At 45.3% G+C, this 17,934-nt stretch overlaps 1 protein-coding gene across 1 annotated transcript; it reads right to left on the bottom strand.

Moving 5' to 3' along the window:
* Positions 1-7,206: 7,206 nt before the first annotated feature.
* LOC116101717 (pregnancy-specific glycoprotein 22-like) lies at positions 7,207-17,577 on the bottom strand. Its single transcript, XM_031385496.1, has 5 exons — positions 17,325-17,577; positions 15,931-16,290; positions 12,748-13,107; positions 11,152-11,511; positions 7,207-7,963 (listed from the first exon to the last, which is right to left on the bottom strand). The coding sequence occupies exons 1-5, from the start codon at positions 17,386-17,388 to the stop codon at positions 7,680-7,682; spliced, it is 1,428 nt and encodes a 475-aa protein (XP_031241356.1). The 5' UTR covers positions 17,389-17,577; the 3' UTR covers positions 7,207-7,679.
* Positions 17,578-17,934: the final 357 nt, after the last annotated feature.

Below are 17,934 nucleotides of genomic sequence, written 5' to 3'. Positions count from 1 at the left end.
AATACAAGGATGTAGCTGCTTGTATTCTAATACTAACTGGGTCCCCCTAAACTGTTTGCACAAGAAGGTCTGCAAATAGCTTCTGGGAACCTGCACTTAGTTAATTCTAATTGGTAAATAATCATGCCAACAGCCCAGCCAATAGTTGAGGAGAAGAGAGAGGCAGGGTTATAGGTTTCCAGGGCTCTGGACCAGGAAGTTGGAGTGAGAGCTGCCATGCCAGAGGAGGAGTGCAGGACGAAGAAACAGAGTACCATGTAAAAGGACCAGGAGAATGCATCCCAGAGGGTTGATCGATTGGGGCAAGAGCAGCTAGCTATGAGGGAACATAGAATTTAGTAACTAGTAATCCAGTGTTATCACTGGGAGGTAGATTCTAACAGCAAGGAGGGTAGGCAGTTGCTCAAACAACAACTATTATGCTGCTTAAGACATTAAAATATAAAAGCAGCAACCGGAGCTGATCTTGTGCCACAGTGGTCCATACCCAAGTACGACCGGGAGTGAACTGGTCTCTCAGGGGTCCTGGCACACCTTTGAGCACAGGTAAGACTACCACCTCTGTTCCAAGAGACCAGCCCAGAGCTATCATGACACAGGAACAAAGGAGCATCCAGGGACTGGATCCTTCTGGTTTCTGTCTGCATCCCAGAGCTGATCCTGAGCCGTAGCACTCCATACCCAAATTCCTCTCTAAGAGAACTGGTATCCCAGCAATACTGACACACAACCCTGCAGGAGGGACAAGCCACAGTCTGAGACAGCAAGACCAGCTAACACCAGGGATATCCAGATGGAGAGAGGCAAGGGCAAGAATGTAAGTATCAGAAACAAAGACTACTTGGCATCATCAGAACCCAGTTCTCCCACCATAGCAAGTCCTGGATAACCCAACACATCAGAAAATCAAGACTGAATTAAAGTCACATCTCATGATGAAGAGGGAGGACATTAAGAAGGACATAAAGAATCACTTAAAGAAATACGAAACACTCTGACTCTCTCGGCTCTCCTGCCTCTCTCGTTCTCTTACTCTTTTCTGTTGCTCTTGCCTCTCTCTCTCTTGCCTCTTGCCTGATTGTGCCCGCTCTCTCTGCATTCCCTTCCCCCTCTCTCCATGTGAGCAAGGCCAGACTCTACTTGTCTACACTCACCTTCTCTCTGCCTCTACTACTCTCTTAACTCCCCCACTATAACCTAAATAAACTCTATTCTATACTAAAAAAAAGAAAATACAAAACACGGGTAAACAGCTAGAAGCCATTAAAGAGGAAACAGAAAAGTTCCTTAAAGAATTACAAGAAAACACAACTGAACTGGTGAAGGAATTTAACTAAAACACCCAGGATCTAATAGTGGAAATAGAAACAATTAAAAAAAAATCACAAAGAGAGACAATCTTGGAGATAGAAAAGTGAGGAAAGAGATCAAGAGTCATAGATGAAAGCATCACCAACAGAATACAAGAGATAGAAGAGAGAATCTCAGATACAGAAGAAACCATAGAAAACATTGACACAACAGTTGAAGATAATGCAAAATGCAAAAGCTCCTAAGCAAAAACATCCAGGAAATCCAGGACGCAATGAGAAGACCAAACCTAAGGATAATAGGTATAGAAGAGAGTGAAGACTCCCAAGGTAATGGGCCAGCAAATATCTTCAACAAAATTAAAGAAGAAAACTTCCCTAACCTAAAGAAAGAGATGCCCATGAACATACAAGAAGCCTACAGAATTCCAAATAGACTGGACCAGAAAAGAAATTCCTCCCGACACATAATTATCAAAACACCAAAGTGCACTAAACAAAGAAAGAATTTTAAAAGCAGTAAGGGAAAAAGGTCAAGTATCCTATAAAGGCAGGCCTATCAGAATTACACCAGACTTCTCACCAGAGACTATGAAAGCTAGAAGATCCTGGGCAGATGTCATACAGACCCTACAAGAACACAAATGTCAGCCTAGGCTACTATACCCAGCAAAACTCTCAATTACCATAGATGGAGAAAACAAGATATTCCATGACAAAACAGAATTTACACAATATCTTTCCACAAATCCAGCCCTACAAAGGATAATAGATGGAAAACATCAACATAAGGAGCAAAACTACACCCTAGAAGCAGCAAGAAGGTAAGCTTTCAACAAATCCACACAAACTTAATTCCACCTCTTACAACAAAAACAACAGGAAGTGACAATTACTTTTGTTAATATGTTAATATGAAAATTAATATTACCAACATATCCTAATCGATTAAAATCCAAAAATATGAGGAATTAGAAATTTGTTGATTGTCATCCAATGGTCTCTCTAATTTGGTAACTGGAGAAATAGGTCCAACATTGTAGAATCTATATACACTGTCAGCTTGTTTGTTTGTGACAGTGTCTGGCTTTGTCTTGAACATAAGGGTCTTGAAATCTTGCTTCCCCTATCTCAGCCTCTCTATTAGTAGTATTGTTTATTTCATGTCTTTATACTATACTATGGTTTTCAGAACAGTTTATACATTTCAAAAGTATTTATATACCCAAAAAGAAACATAGACGATTAACTAGGGAGGTGGCTTGTAAGAGAACAACAAAGAGTGAGACTGAATGCTTTGCTTGACCATTTGTAACTCTCGTATCAAGTTTGAAGAAGAGGACTTTATAAGTTAGTCTTTCTCTGAGATGAATGCTTTTCCAAATTATCACAGCTAATGAAGCAAATTCTTACCCTCACCTAATGTCTGTGCCACTCTCCAAGCAGAACCATTGTTCATTGAAACAGTTGGTCAATGACTTTATGAATAGACCATCTTAATTCCTACACCATTTCTTAAATGAATGTAACCTGTTATCTGTGGGCTGAGAATAAAGTCACTCACTCAAGTCCAATAACTTTGACCATAGCAGGATGTGTGTACGCAAAAATCATGCCTACAATTCATTTCTTGGTGTAGCAGAACTATCAACTCTCAGTTTAGCTAGGATGGAGGTAAATTTCTTTGGTGATGTGAGGGTAGTTGAAATACAGCCTTATTACAATGAAATCCAATGTCCAAAAATTGTTCTTATTTTGGGGTTGTACCACAGCAAGAGCCAAGATTTTAAACTCTACTAAATACAAAACAAACAAAAAGACTTTATATATTTATGTTCATTTAAGAAAATACTAGTAGTGATGTATTATTTTGAAGTATATAGTTAATATGTTTGGAGTTATTTAAAATTTATATTGAGAAAAACGTATGTATTTTCAGTATTGCTGTAGACAAGCATCTACATAAGACTGTTAAATTGATTGTTGCTTTATATCAAACAACTTTTATAATACTCATTTTTATTGTTACAATATTTTATAAATTTTAAGGAATATGACAAAAAGATATTGTAGGTATTGAAGGGGGTCTCTAGAAGGAGTTGGGGTACAAAATGGAAACAAGAATGTGATTTAATTCTATTTACTTAAAATATGTTTTTAAATGTTAACAAATTCAGATAAATTGAAATCATGTAAGTTTTCTCATCATAATGCAATAAAAGTTAAAAAAAAAATAAGAGAAAAGAAACTGGAGAGCACATCCACTAGCAGCTTGAGAGCACCCATGAAATCTCTCAAACAGAAGGAAGTGAACACACCCAAGAGGAGTGGACGGCAGGAAGCCATCAAACTCAGGGCTGAAACCAACCACGTAGAAACAAAAGGACTATAAAAAGAATCAACAAAGCCAGGAACTGGTTCTTTAAGAAAATCTTTCTTCCTTCCCTCCTTCCTTCCTTCCTTTCTTTCCTTCTTTCTTTCTTTTGTTCCTTCTTTCCTTATTTATTTCTTTTGTTTGTTCTTTCTTTTTATCAAATATAGTTTAAAAGGTGTCAAACTGAAAAAGGAAACTTCAGTTGAGAAAATGTCTCCATCAGATTGTCTAGTAGGCAATTGTTTAGTAGATCATTGAGTATTTTCCAAACTTATTATAACTACTGCAAGCGCCATCCCTGAACAGCTGGAATAAGAAATCAGTCTGCACAAGATACTAATACTACTCCTTCATGACTTCTTCTTCAGGGCCTGCCTCCAAGTTCACATTTGATTTGCTGTCCTGGCTACCACTCATAGTATACAGTAAGTTATAAGATGAAATGAACTCTTTCTTCTCCAAATAAACGAATGAATGAATAAGGCTATGTGAGTGTGTCTTTCATTCAGGAACATAAAACACTGAGATAGGTAGTAACCCCACACAGGGAATATTAATAATATTAATACTACTACAGAAAGTAAAACATTTTGTGTAAAAATAAAACAAACCAATGTAGCTAGCACCCAGAGCTCACAGGAAACTATTGACTGATTATGTGAGGATAAACGTTTGTTCATGTTCAACCTCTGCATTTCAGATTAGAAGGCTCAAAATATCCTGCATTCATCTGAATGGTATTCGGTAAGAAAAGTGACCCATGGGTGTGCGTTGTGCATCAGACATTGTGTGCAGACCCCAACAGGTACTGATTGGTGTCTATAAAAACTGTATGAGTCCATGACTTCTGAAATGGTTTGTATATGCTTGGGCCAGAGGGTGGCACTATGGGAGGTGTGGCCTTGTTGGAGTAGGTGTGTCACTGTGGCTGTGGACTTTAATACCCTAGCCCTAGCTGCCTGGAAGTGAGTCTTCTGCTAGCAGCCTTCAGATGAAGATGGAGGACTCTCAACTCTGCTGCACCATGATTGCATGGACTCTGCCATTCTCTCACCTGGATGATAATGGACTGAATCTCTGACCTGTAAACCAGCCACAATAAAATGTTGTCCTTCATATGACTGGCATTGGTCATGGTGTCTGTTCACAGCAGTTAAACCCTAGGGCAGAAGTTGGTACCTAGAGTGGGATATTGCTGTGATAGGCCTGACCATGCTTTTGTTTGGAAGCATGTAGATTTTGGGACTTTGGATTTGGAAAGAAGTAGAATGCTTTCAATAGGGACTAATAGGACATCCTAGTAGGTATGTGGAAGACTTTGTTGCAGGGAGTAATTTGAACGATGCTGATCTGGCCCAAGTGGTTTCAGAGGAGAAGAATTTCAGTATGTGCTGTAAAGACTGTTTTGTGATATTTTGGTGAAGAATATGACTCCTTTTTGCCCTTGTCTAAAGAGTCTGCCTGAGGCTAAGGTGAAGAGACTCGGATTAATTTCATTGACAAAGGAAGAATCAGAAATTCCCATCATAGACTTTGTTCTCTGGTTTAATCTCATGAAGAGTATTTTAAATAAGCATAGTAAGCTGAGAAAAGAATACTATGAAATATATGGTTCGAGTATTAAAAGGGCACCAGGAAGTGAAATGTAATTTTGTTCTATGTTCTAGAAGATAACAGATTTAAGAGATTAGGAGACAAGATCCTGTGCAGCTAAGTTTAGATCCAGGCATGGTGGTAAACACCTTTAAGTGAAGGACACAAAGGCAATCAGATCTTGGAGTTCAAGGCAAGCCTGGAACAAAGCAGGTTATAGGTGTAGAAAAGCTTAAGTTATGGCATGGTGGTACACTCCTTTAGTACCACCATTACAGGAGAAGAGAGCCATTCAGATCTCTGAGTTCAAGTTCAATCTACAGAGCCAGTGCCAGGAAAACCAAGCTAAGGCAGAGAGGGAGTTAGGAAACAGATAATCTGTTAATAGAATAAGGGAAGCCATGTTCCAGCCTCAACAAGCAGCAGAACATGGCAGCTTGGACCATGTGGCTCTGGCTTTAGTGTGAAAAATAGAAGGGACTTCTGGGACAATTGATGCTGGTTAGTTGGAGGTAAGAAATTAGCAGTGATGAAGACAAGACCAGCATCACTAAGGTGAAATCTTGAGGGAAGTGTTTTCTGAGAGCACAAAGAATCTGTGTTCCAGAGATAGCCGAGGTTGTACCCCATGTTGCAGCTATAATTGGTAATGTGTAAGAGTCACCCATGTGGTATTGGTTTTGAAGGCATGAAGGGGTCATGAAGAGCAGCTAAAGCTTGTCACTGTGATAGACCATTGAAGGCCATTGGTGAAGGTACAGCCTCAGTCTTAGTAGACAGCCTAGGACTTATGTGGTCATGCAAAGGATTTGAGGCTTGTTACCATGAAGAGAGCCTATGAGAGGCTATTGCTGAAGCCAAGTTGCAGTGCAAAACCCGAGTGTATTGGAGATGCCAGTACCATGGGATGATTATCAACAACAGCAGCACAATGGAGTAGATCAGCCTGAGCTTAGAGTCCTATAGAACACAAAGCTGGAGAAATGATGTCAACCCTTTGGCAGAGCCCCAGATGCGGAAACAAGAAATTATAACTTTGACTCTGCCTTGCAGGCCCCAAGATGTTTGAGATGCCATAACCATGGGCTCTCTGCCAAAGAAAGCTGCTGACATGGGGTGGCAAAAGCCCAGGAGAAAGAGGTTTGTTGCAGTCAATACAGATGACAAAGGAATGCAGATATGAAAACCGCTTTGACATCAGTCATGGAGATGCAGAGTTTGGAGTCTGCCCAGCTGGTGTCCTGTCTTGCTTTGGGGGTTATAGTTAAGTGATTGGATGAGTCTCAGAAGGAACTTTAACATTGTTCAGACTGCTATAGACTATGGGGCCTTTGGAACATGGATTAAATGTACTTTTTCTTATGCTGTCTTTAGGTATCGATATCTTTAGGTATCACACTCATAAACTCATGTTTGGAGAAGCCAATGGGGGTCAGGGAGTGGAATGTGTTGCTTTATATATTCTTGATCTAGGGAGTGGCACTATTAGGAGATGTATCCTTGTTGGAGTAGAGGTGTCAGAGTGGGCACGGGCTATAACACCCTAGTCCTAGCTACCTGGAATTGAGTTTTCTGCTAGCAGCCTTCAGATGAAGATGTGGAACTCTCAGCTCTGGTGCACCATGCCTGCCTGGACACTGCCATGCTCTCACCTGAATTATAATGGACTGAATCTCTGACCTGTAAGGCAGCCACAATTGAATGTTTTCCTTTATAAGACTTGCAATGGTCATGGTTTCTATCCACAGCAGTAAAAACACTCGCTAAGAAACTCAACCTCAGTTACCCACTTAGTTTCAGTAAAGCCTTGAAACTCTATGTTTATTAGGAACAAATGGAACATTTTCCCATTGGCCTGCATCGTGCGCCAATAATGAGCTGAGAAGTGTGTGAATGGTACCAAAAGCATGAAAGAATGGATACAGACAATGTGGTGTCATATGCACCATGGAATACTATGCAACTATTAAAAACAAAGACATCATTAATTTGAAGGCAAATGGGTGGAACTTGAGAATATCATCCTGAGTGAAGTAACTTAGTCCCAAAATGGCATGCTTGGTATACACTCACTTATTAAGTGAATATTAGGCACAAAATACAAGATACACACACTACACTACACAGACCCAAAGAAGCTAAACAAGTTGGAAGTCCCAAATGAAGATGCTTGAATCTCATATAGAAGGGGAAAAAAGTTGTAGGAGGCAGATGGAGGGACAGACTGGGTAGAATTGGGAATGTGGAAGAAAATGGAGGGGTTCAGGATCAGGTGTGGTGAGGGATAGAAGAGATGGCCAGTTGGACATGAGAATGAATGAAAATTGTAACTGGCAGGTGTGGGTAGGTGTGGGCATCTCAGTACAGAAATGCCCCGCCCTGCTTTAGCATGAGAGTAGGGGTCACTCATTCACCACAGACAGGCTGACTGGGAGACTGATCTTCGAGCTGACTGAGTTGGAGGCCTCACATTGATACTCTCCAGCATCCCTCTTCCTGACAGTATGTATCCTGAGTTGGCACTTAGATGGGGACAGGGTCATCCTCTCTGTGAGCTTCAGACTCTTATTATTGAAGAGCCAACGGATGGAGATCCCAATGTCGTCTGAGAAGCAAGTGAAGACCACTGAGCTCTGTACTCTGACTGTGCTGTCTGTGACTCTCAGGACAGGCTGTGTGGCAAGCTCTGCAAAGAAATAGAGAAGGGAATCAAATGACAGTCATCCTTCAGACAGGTCAACCAGACACTCTATAGCTCACACCTAATAAAACTTCCAGGGATTAGTAATTGAAGCTGTGACTACAGTCATATTTTGTGCTTCGCATTTGCAACTCATGAGTGGTGTGACACTGATTCAGCCACCTAGATTGATGTGCCTCAGTTTCCCTGAACTAGGACACACTGTGAGTGAACATTGCAGTGCCTATGACTTAAGAATACCTGAGCAATGTTGGGACATGGAGATGAGGGAGCTGCTCACCTCAGCAGCATCTATTCCACTTAGGAGGTGGGTAGAGAACTGTCAGCTCTGTCTCTTCCCTTGGGGACATTATTTTGGTCTGAGTCTCCTGAGTCCATTAGAACAGTTGGCTTCTGTCCTGGCACCTGTCCACTGAAGCTCAAGATAGTGAGGTTCACAGGTGACCTACATGGCTGCAGCTGTCATGTCAATAAACAGCTGATCCCACATCTATGGGACTTGGACAGTCAGCGAAGTCTTGTTGCCTGTCAGCTCTAACAGGAAGCCCAATGCTATCCATGACCAGAAGTTCTCTGGGGACAGCTACAGCTGAGTCTGTATCCTCGGGTTCCTGATTCTCCTCTTACTGATTCAGTAGTGAGCTGGACCATGGAGGGGGTGAACACAGGATGAAAGGGAAGATAGAGGGGAAAGAGACAAATCCATCAGTGTTGAGACCTTAGTCTTTGGTGAAAAGATGTGGTCCTGTAGCCAGAGAAGCTTAGATCCATCACTCAGCGGAGGTGAGTAGGAGTGTCTGCACAAGTCAGGGAGTGAGGAAACAACCTCCATGTCCTTGGCGCACCTGCCTGTGTGTAGTTTCCTCTGTGGGAACTCTGTCCTCCGGTGTCTCCACCCTCACTGTCCTCACAAGCCTGTTCTCCCTCAGAAGACATGGGGGACATGCAAACTTTCTCTCACTTCCTCCTCTACAAGCCCCAGGTTTTCACCTCTCAAACTCCATTCTCATCCAGTCAACACCTGACCTCACTTCGAGACGGCCTTCCTGGTCTGTCTTCCACCCCCTTATAGCTAGGGCCTGTTGGGAAAATATCTATTTTGATATTTCCAGAAGATTCAGTGCCTACACAGGCTCAAGGGCCTGTGGGTAGATAGTCAGATGCCCAACGTTCTTGCATTTTCAGGTGTTATTGAAATTCTCATATTTGGAGATACTGACATTGGTTAAACCTCCAGCTCGCATTACCACACCGTTGTGTATGGAGTGGGCATGAGTATGAGTGTGTGTGCAGCTGCAGGTGTACACCATCCTGAGTGTATGCTGAAGGACAGGTCACAGCACCTAGATGCACAGGTGAGAGGTCAGAGGTCAACCTGAGGGACCCTTCCTCATCCTTCCACCTTAGGAGATTCCAGCAGGTCTCCTCCCACACAGTCAGGCACTGTTCTCTTCACCAGTGAGCAGGAGACACTACTAGGGGCTGCAAGCATTGCAGAGAAGTACACAGTGGATCCCCAGGGTTGCAGCTGCCTGCTCTGCCCTCCCTCTGTGGAGAACAGCATTTGCTCCAGCACTGCCCCAAGCTCTGCAGCCTTCCTCCCTCTGAGCTCAGCCTCCACCCAGGCAGGAGCCCTTCCATGGTGATGCTGACTGCTGTCAGGGATGGTGCCATTCACAAGGCTGATAATCCTCTCTGTACCCTGGACCCTGCAACAGCTCACCACAGGACTGCCCTCTGCTGTGTTCTCCCAATGTGTCCTTTATGACACAGGAGCCTACGCTGCTCTTTGTTCTCAATGATGAGGTGCCATCCACTACCACAAGGAAGGTGACAGAGATGACTGTGAGGACTGGGAAGGGACCTGCCCACTGATGTCTAGGAAAGGGACAGATAGACCCATGCTCACTGGAGTCACCAGTCAGGGTGAATTGTCATGAAATCCAGGAGCAGTTGTGTTGGGAGTTTCATGTGGCTGTGAAGGAGGAGGTCACCTGGACCCTAAAGAAAGGACAGTGTCCCCATAAACCTAGGGAGAGTTTCAGAGGGACTCTGAGCTGGCTGAGTCTCACCTAGGGTCTGCCTATGTCCATCCTGGGAGGCGGCTGTCCTCTGTCTAGGTGATTTCCTATGGGATATGAAGAGAGAACCAGGAACCTGGTAACACAGGATCCTCTGACAGAGTAATGTGCTTTGTAGTTCTGAAAGACTATCCAAGACAACTCGAGGTCTTTAGAGTCATGGATAGAGCCAGGCTATACCCTAAGTATGTAGTTCTAAGTTTTCTGCCATTGTGAGCATGGCAAGAGCCTCAGGAGACCAGGCAGACTCTGAAGTCTTAGACTGAATTATTTCAACATCTAGTGTGCATTTACAGAATTACACCTCTTGTCCGAGTGCTGTCCAGTTTAGCCACTCTGAAATATATTACCTGCAGGAGGGAATTCCAGATACTGGGCATCAGAGGACAAACACTTGCTAAAATGTCCTGTGTCATCTGTCCATCACCTTGGAGGTGACCTTCCTGTGAGGTCTCATAAGGTCATTCAAACAGCTAGCTAATGGCCTGGGAACTAAGACTGTCCTGTCCAGCTATGCAATCCTGGCCGAGTCTCTATGGCAGATGTCAGGGTAACTAGCATAACTGTGGATTTCATGGCAGTGCACTGGATGGTGACAAATGCCACAACAGCCTTATACCATGGCAGGTCTGCCAGGAATCCAAAGCCAACCAACCACAAATACATTTCCCAGTGTCATCTGGAGTCTAACCATCACAGAGATTTGCAGCCAGGGCTTCCTGGTACTCTGTGTTGGGCACTCCATGGCTTCCTCAGATAGAGTACATCTGACCTCCACAGAGTCTATATCAGGGTGATGGACATGGTTAGAGGCCCAAGGGTCCGTCCTGAGTCTAACATTCTTGGGCTGAGTTTAGCCAGCACAGGTTGGGTAGGCGAAGTCAGACAAGGCATGCCAAGACAAGGCAGGGCAAAGAGCTCCAATCTAATGCAGTTAGTCCACCCCATGTGTGCCCTGCAGTAAGTGCCCAAATGCCAATGTGAGGACACAATGCAGTCGAGGAGAGAGCAGGCACAACCGAGTCCTCACAGTGCACTTATGAAGTAGGGCAAGCCATACCCCGCAGCTGGAAACCATAGAAAGTCACTTACTGTTCACGCTGACTTGCACGTGTGCCCTTTCAACTTTCAAATTGCTGTCTGTTGTTACCAGTGTGTACAAGCCGGAGTCTTTCTCAGTGACATCCTGGAGCAGAAGGGATCCATTAGTGTATGCAGTCTCTCGTCTGCTGGATGCACGGCCAGTGATGATGGCCTTTGTTGCTATGCTATATTCTGCAATTTTAAAAACATGGGTGCATTGCACACCTTTGAACCAGGAAAAGGTCTGCAGATCTTCTGGGAGATTATGGACCTGGAGAAGAACACTTCCCCCTTCAACAGCATGCTGTGGCACTGCATCGATCGTGAGTTGGTCAGAGTTGAGAGTGTCACAGCACAAGGAAAGGGATGCTGGAAGGGAAAGGAGAAAGGTCATCAGCATGGGATCATGGTGTGTGGAGGAAAGATGTTGACTTGCACCCTTAGCAGATGGATTCTTCACTCAGCCTAGACATGCAGGAGTGGGTGTGTCTTTCCCACCTGGAGGAAGTCAGCAACATGGCCTCCATTCCCTCAGTGCTGTGAAATCTGTAATTTCCTCTGCATGGCACTCTGTCCCCCGTGTCTCCATGGCTGCCCCCTCACTGTCCTCCATCAGACACTGCACACACTCATGCACACTGTGCTTTGAGATGATGTCTCCCTGCTAGATGTTCACTTTCTGACTTTTCTCATTTCCTTTGTGCCTACAGTCAACCTCTGATGTCACTCTCTACATGGTCTTGCTGCTCTGCCTGCAGCCCCCCAGGATTATGCTTGGGTGAGGGCTTGGAGCAGGCTGGTCTTCTTAGTGGGCCCAGGACTTATGCAGGTAGGCTTCATGTCAACTTGACACAAGCCAGAGTCATTTGATACAGGCAGACTCAATTGCAAATACAAATACCAGAATGTCTGGTGGGTAAGTCTATACTAGTACATCTTTTAACTGGAGATGGATGTGGATGGGAGAAGTCCACTGTGAGCATTTCCACCCCTGGGCACATGGTCTCATGTGCTACACGATCAGGATGAGCAAGCAGTCAGGAGACAGACAAGAGCAGCACCCTTCCATTCTGTCTACAACATCGTTGTGTGGCTTTGATGTTTTTCTGTTATTTTTTCTTTTGTTTTCTTTTTTTAAATTTTTATTTATTTTTTATGAAACTCTGCAGTTTAGTGATAATAAATACACTGGATTGATATAGACAGCCCAAAACCACTGTTCACTGTCTGCTCAGAGCAGAAGTAAGTGCCAAGTCCTTGTAAAATGGAACCTGGGACATTTTTGGTCAAGCCTGGGACAGACAGCTGGGGCCAGAGCTTCCTTGTGCTCACCTCTCTGTGAGGACTCCACCGTTTCCTCCCTTGCATCGCAAGAGCCTCAACAGACAGAGCAGTCTGCCATCTTAGGTCTTCTGAGATAAACGGGGAGTCAGAAGAGAGAGTCTGATCCATGGGCATTTCTCTCCTACATGTGTGTCCTGCAGACAGTGGTCAAACCCCATCATGGGGATAAAAGTGCAGAGAGGAGGTAGTCACATGCCAGGAGTGACATTCCTGTGTGTCTAAGGCCCACCCAGCACTGAATGATCACAGAGAATCACTTACTGTCCACCTGTAGGTAAATGTGTGCTAATTCCTTTTTCCGATATTTATTCAGAGTTCGTAGGGTGTAGAATCCGGTGTCTTTCCAGGTGACATTCTGGAGCAGCAGTGACCCGTTGCTGTACACTGTCTCCCTACCGCTGTGCGCAGGGCCCGGCTCATTTGAATTCTTGGCTATTCTGTGTCGGGCTATCTCGACCTTGTTAAATACAACCAGCCCTTTGTACCAGAAGAGGGAATGGAGATGCTCTGGAAGATTGTGAACAAGGAGGAGAACACTTCCCCCTGCAGGCACGCTGGGCGGCACTAATTCAATAGTGGGTGGTGCAAGGGTGGTAGGACGCCCACAGATGAAAAGAGGAGCTGGAAGGGAAGAGAGATCCATCAGTATTAGGACTTTTGCATTCTGCTATGATGGCACCCTGTGTCCTGGAGCAGCTGTGTCCATTGCTCAGCTGAGGTGTGTTGATGAGGGTATCCCTGCCCTACTTGATGGAGCTCAGCGCATTCCCGCCATGTGCTCCATATCCCTCGTTGTCACTTCCTCTCTAGGGTACTCTTAACTTGGGAGTCAACATGGGCCAGCCTCACTGTCTTCAGATCCCTGCTCACACTCAGTGTAGATGGGTGTTGGAGCGCTGCCTCCTGACCTCTTCCCAGCAGACCTGTCTTCATTCTCTGGTGCTTTTGTTGTGTTAATGATTCCCACCAACACATGATTCACCTTCTAGCTTTCTTCCCTGGTCTGTCTTCTAGTCCACTAGTGCTAGAGAATTGTGAGAACAGGTAGTGGTCTTATATTTTTAAAGAAAGGCTGCCTAAAACCCATCAGATATCTGAGGGGAACCAATGAACAATTGAATGAATGAATGAATGATAATCTCAGGACCTTGCATGCTCATAGATTTAATAAATTCATATGTTTGAGAATACAGTATTCAATGCTTCCATTAACTTTGATTTTTTAAAAACTGTGTATTTGTGTGTGTGTGTGTGTGTGTGTGTGTGTGTGTGTGTGCATGTGTGTGTGTATGTTTCTTTCAAGGGTGTTTCTCACTCTGTTTCTAGATGCAGGACACTGTTGCTAGATGAAGGTCAGGAAAAACTCGTATTCACTAGTTCGCAGGTTGCCAGACAGTAAAGTAAATGTCCATATCCACTGTGCCATGTCACTGATCAACACCAGCTTCATTTATAAATTGAGATTTCAGAGCTGAGAACATCAGAATTCACAACACTGTGCTCATGTTGATTAACTGTGGGTGCGAACAATCTCCCCCTCTCCCTACTTCTTCACCAAGAGCCTCCTGATGCTTCTGAGTCTCTGTCCCACTGTGTCTTCTCGCCTACAAAGCCTGAGACCTCTCTCAGGTCATTGAGCTCCTGGGAAGACCCCAGAGAATAGTGGAGTCCTCTCCTCTCACACTCTGCAAAGTATGATCTCCTCACCCATGATCAAGAGGGCTTGACAGGTGGTACAACCTTTTCAGAGCATACAGTGGGGGCCTCCATGGTCAGGCCATCTCCCCAGTTGCCCCCTCTAGCATCAGCCTTCTCCCAGACAAAAGCATCTGTGGATAGCTCTGTGTTCTCTGCCCTGTACACTCCCAGGACTACGCACCTCCCCTCTCCAATTGCCTCTTCCTGTTTCAGCTCTCCAGAGTACACAGTTGCAAACAACCTTCTCAGCATCTCTGCGCCCTGAAACAAGAGCGGCTCACCCAGGGGTAGCCCTCTGTTGTATTCTCATCCTGGGTCAGTTAGCAACAAAGTGGGAGACTCTGTACTCCCTGTGTGACACAGAAACCCAGCTGGGCATCCAGTCTGCCCTGTGTTCTCAGTGCTCTGCAAAGATGGAATTTGCTCTCAGGAGGAAGGGGACAGATGTCTGTGAGGGATTCAAAGGGACCAGCTGCATGATGAGTGTGGAAGGGGACAGATCTATTCTCGCTGCAGGCACCAGTCAGGATTCTGAGGGAGAAGAAAGGCCCAGCAGCAGATGTGTCAGGAACTCACAGCCCGAGGTGTGGGAGGAGGTGACCCGAGTCCTGGAAGGACTGCTCTGGACACCATCATCCCATGCAGGGTTTCAAGATAGTACTCACACTTTCGCTGCCTGCTGAGTTGTGTGGTGAATCTGCCCATGTGCTCTATGGCCATTCTGAGATGCCTTGAAACTCTGTCTAGGTGTTTCCCAATAGGACACCCTTTCATTCCCAGAGAAAATATATGTCAGGAATGTGAACATGATCCCCTGGCAGGGTAGCAGATACATGAAGCAGCTAAGAGATCTGAGGTGACAGAGCCAGTGACACCAGGTCTGCAGAGACAAAGATAAAGCCAGGATACAAAGAGAGGTCCTGATTCAGGCATATAGGTTTACTAGTATCCCTTGAGTGTCCCCAGGCTATGCCTGCTCTTCACTGTGGGAACTGCAGTTCATGCCTGGAGAACTGTCCACATCAGTAGAGCCTGTCCTATTTGCTTGTAGGAGAGAATGTACTGGCCCCAAAACACAAGAACTTATCAGGAGGACCTGTGTCCTCTGTCCCTCCCTGATGGGACCCTGGCCTTCCTGGAAGTCTCATAAGCCCATCAGGACAATGGGTTTATGGTCTGGGAATCTTCTCTGTTGTGCTCTCCCTCTGGGTCACTATGATGGCCAGGGGAGCTAGCCTACTCATGGTTCTCATGGCAGTACAGTTTGGTTCCACATGGAGCAAGACATTGACTACTAACAAGCATTCTTCTCTCCAGACAGAAAGTCAAGATCCAACCCTAGCAAAAAGCTTCTCAGGGCCATCAGGAGTTAAGTCTGGAACAAAGGTATGGAGCCAGCGCTTCCTGGTACTCAACTCTGTAAGACCCCCATGGCTTCCACAGACCCTTCCTTCTTCCCTCAAGGTCTTTCTCAAGGACAGATTCGTATGAAGGACCCCAAGAGTCTAGACAGAGGCTGATGTTCTTCACTGACTTGACCACTGAGCATCCAGGTTTCTCCAAGGTGAAGTCAGATGAAGGATCTATCCAATTGCATTATTCTACATGTGTGTCCTAAACTAAATACTGAAGCCCCAACATGGTGACACAGTGCAGAGGGATCGGAGACACAGGCCAGGCCAGACACTTCTGTATGTCTAGTGGAAGGACCCCACCAAGACCCAGAGTTCACAAAGAGTTACTTACAGTACACCTGAAGGAACACAGATGTATTTGATACAATTTCTCCATGTTTGCTTTTGGTTCGAAGAGTGTAATATCCTGTGTCCTCTCTGGTGACATTTTGGATCCACAGGGACCCATTGCTGTACAATATCTCTCTACCACTGTGCTCAGGCCCCTTTACACTTGTTCTGTAATCTGGTAAATACAGTCCAATTACAAGCTTCATACTTGTCACTTCTCTGTACCAGGCAAAGACTAGAAGATTCTCTGGCAGATTGTCAACGTGTAGAAGAACATTTTCTCCTTCAACCACTTTGGGAGGTAAGGATTCGATGGTGACACTGGTAGTGGTGGACAGGAGCCAGCAGGTTAAGAGGGAGGCTAGAAGGGAAGAGAGAGAAGACACCAATCCTGAGCAGGTGTGAGCATCCCTCAGCTTATGCCTGTGGGTAGGGGTGTGCCCTTAATGGAGGTGAGCAACATGACTTCCACTGCCTCAGAGCCTCAGAGGGTGTCATTTCCTCTCTGTGGAATCCTCTACTCAGGTGTCCCCATATCACTCTTCATATAAAGAATGTCTGGTGTGAGGAGAACGGGCTCTGAACTCCTCCTCCTTCACACAGTCCTCACATTCTGAATTGTTTTCTGTTCTGTTTACAGTTCCTATTAAACCAGTGACTTCCTCCTCTGGATACTATGACTTCCGGTCCATGAGAAAAGGGCTCTGTGAGGACAGGGATTAGAATTATTTTTTTTTGGAAGGTTCAGTTTCTGAAAAGATCTCAGAAAATAATGGGGGTGAAAAGGAAGGGAAAAAACCCAAAGGAACAAGAAGCAACAAGCAAGCAAGCAAGGAAGGATGCAACCATGGATTTATCTACATAGTTCCCAGGTTTGGGGCAAATGGCAATCAATATATTCAAGTGTGATTTAATAATCCTGTATTGGATGCACGAGTTTGGGAAGGCGTATGTCTCAGTGTGCACACTGCAGGAACAGGACACACACCTGTGTGGAGGGCAGAGAAGAGCCTGCAGGAGTCTGAATCTCCATCTACCCTGTGAGAGCTGAGGAATGAATTCAGACTGTCATGTCTCCACACACTGAGCCATCTCGCTGGCCTTCCCAGGTTTGGCTTCTGTTTGGAAAGTCACCCTGTCATGGTTGGGAACATCTAGCTTCAGACCATAGCAGCCAATGTGACTGGTTTCAGATAGGGGCAGCTGAGGCTTTTCCCTTCCCTCATCAGCTCCTGTCTGCTCAGAGCTCCTCCTGCTGAGCCTCTGCCCCTCACTGCACCTTCTGCACCGTGACTACAAACAGAAACGAGGTCTTCTCTAGACAACTCCTCTTCAGAAGGCTTTGGGTTTCTGAGTTCCTCTTCTCACACTTAATCAGATAGCTGGAACACTTACCTGTGAGTAGGATCCTCTGCCAGGGTGTGCACCCCTTGCTGAAAAACTCGGAAGACACCTCCATATCTCTTCTCACTGCACTGCCCTTTCTCTGAGGAGACCTTCAGCTCCTGCAAGGCACCTGGCCTCTGCTGTCCTTCCTCCTGAGCTGAGTTTTCTATCAGGCAGGAACACTTCCCAGAATCCTATGGGCTGTAGGTGGTGGGGTCTGTGTCGACGGCACTGCTTAGTCACTTCCACTCTCAGTGCTGCCTGGCATCTTTCTCAATTTTTCTCTCTTTATGTTTCTCCTCCAACAACACCTTGAGCAACAAGGCTGATAAGAATCGACACGCCCTCAGAGAACAACGACTCATCCACGGCCTGACATCTGCTGACTCCTGGACGTGAGTCTGTCAGCATCAAGAGGGAGCCTCCATTTTTCCTATGTGTCTCTGTGACACAGAGACCCGGCTGAACACCCAGTCTGCCCTGTGCCCTCAGTGTTCTGGGAAGGTGGGATTTCCTAGCAGGAAGGTGACACAGGTGTCTGTGATGGTTGGAAGGAACCAACTGTGTGATGACTGGGGATGAAGATAAACCCTGTCTCACTGATGTCTCACCAGTCAAG

Source organism: Mastomys coucha, unplaced genomic scaffold (genome assembly GCF_008632895.1).
Source record: "Mastomys coucha isolate ucsf_1 unplaced genomic scaffold, UCSF_Mcou_1 pScaffold21, whole genome shotgun sequence".
Classification (NCBI taxonomy): Eukaryota; Metazoa; Chordata; class Mammalia; order Rodentia; family Muridae; genus Mastomys; species Mastomys coucha.
Note: the sequence above shows the minus strand (reverse complement) of the source record. Positions and strands in the feature narration are given on the sequence as shown.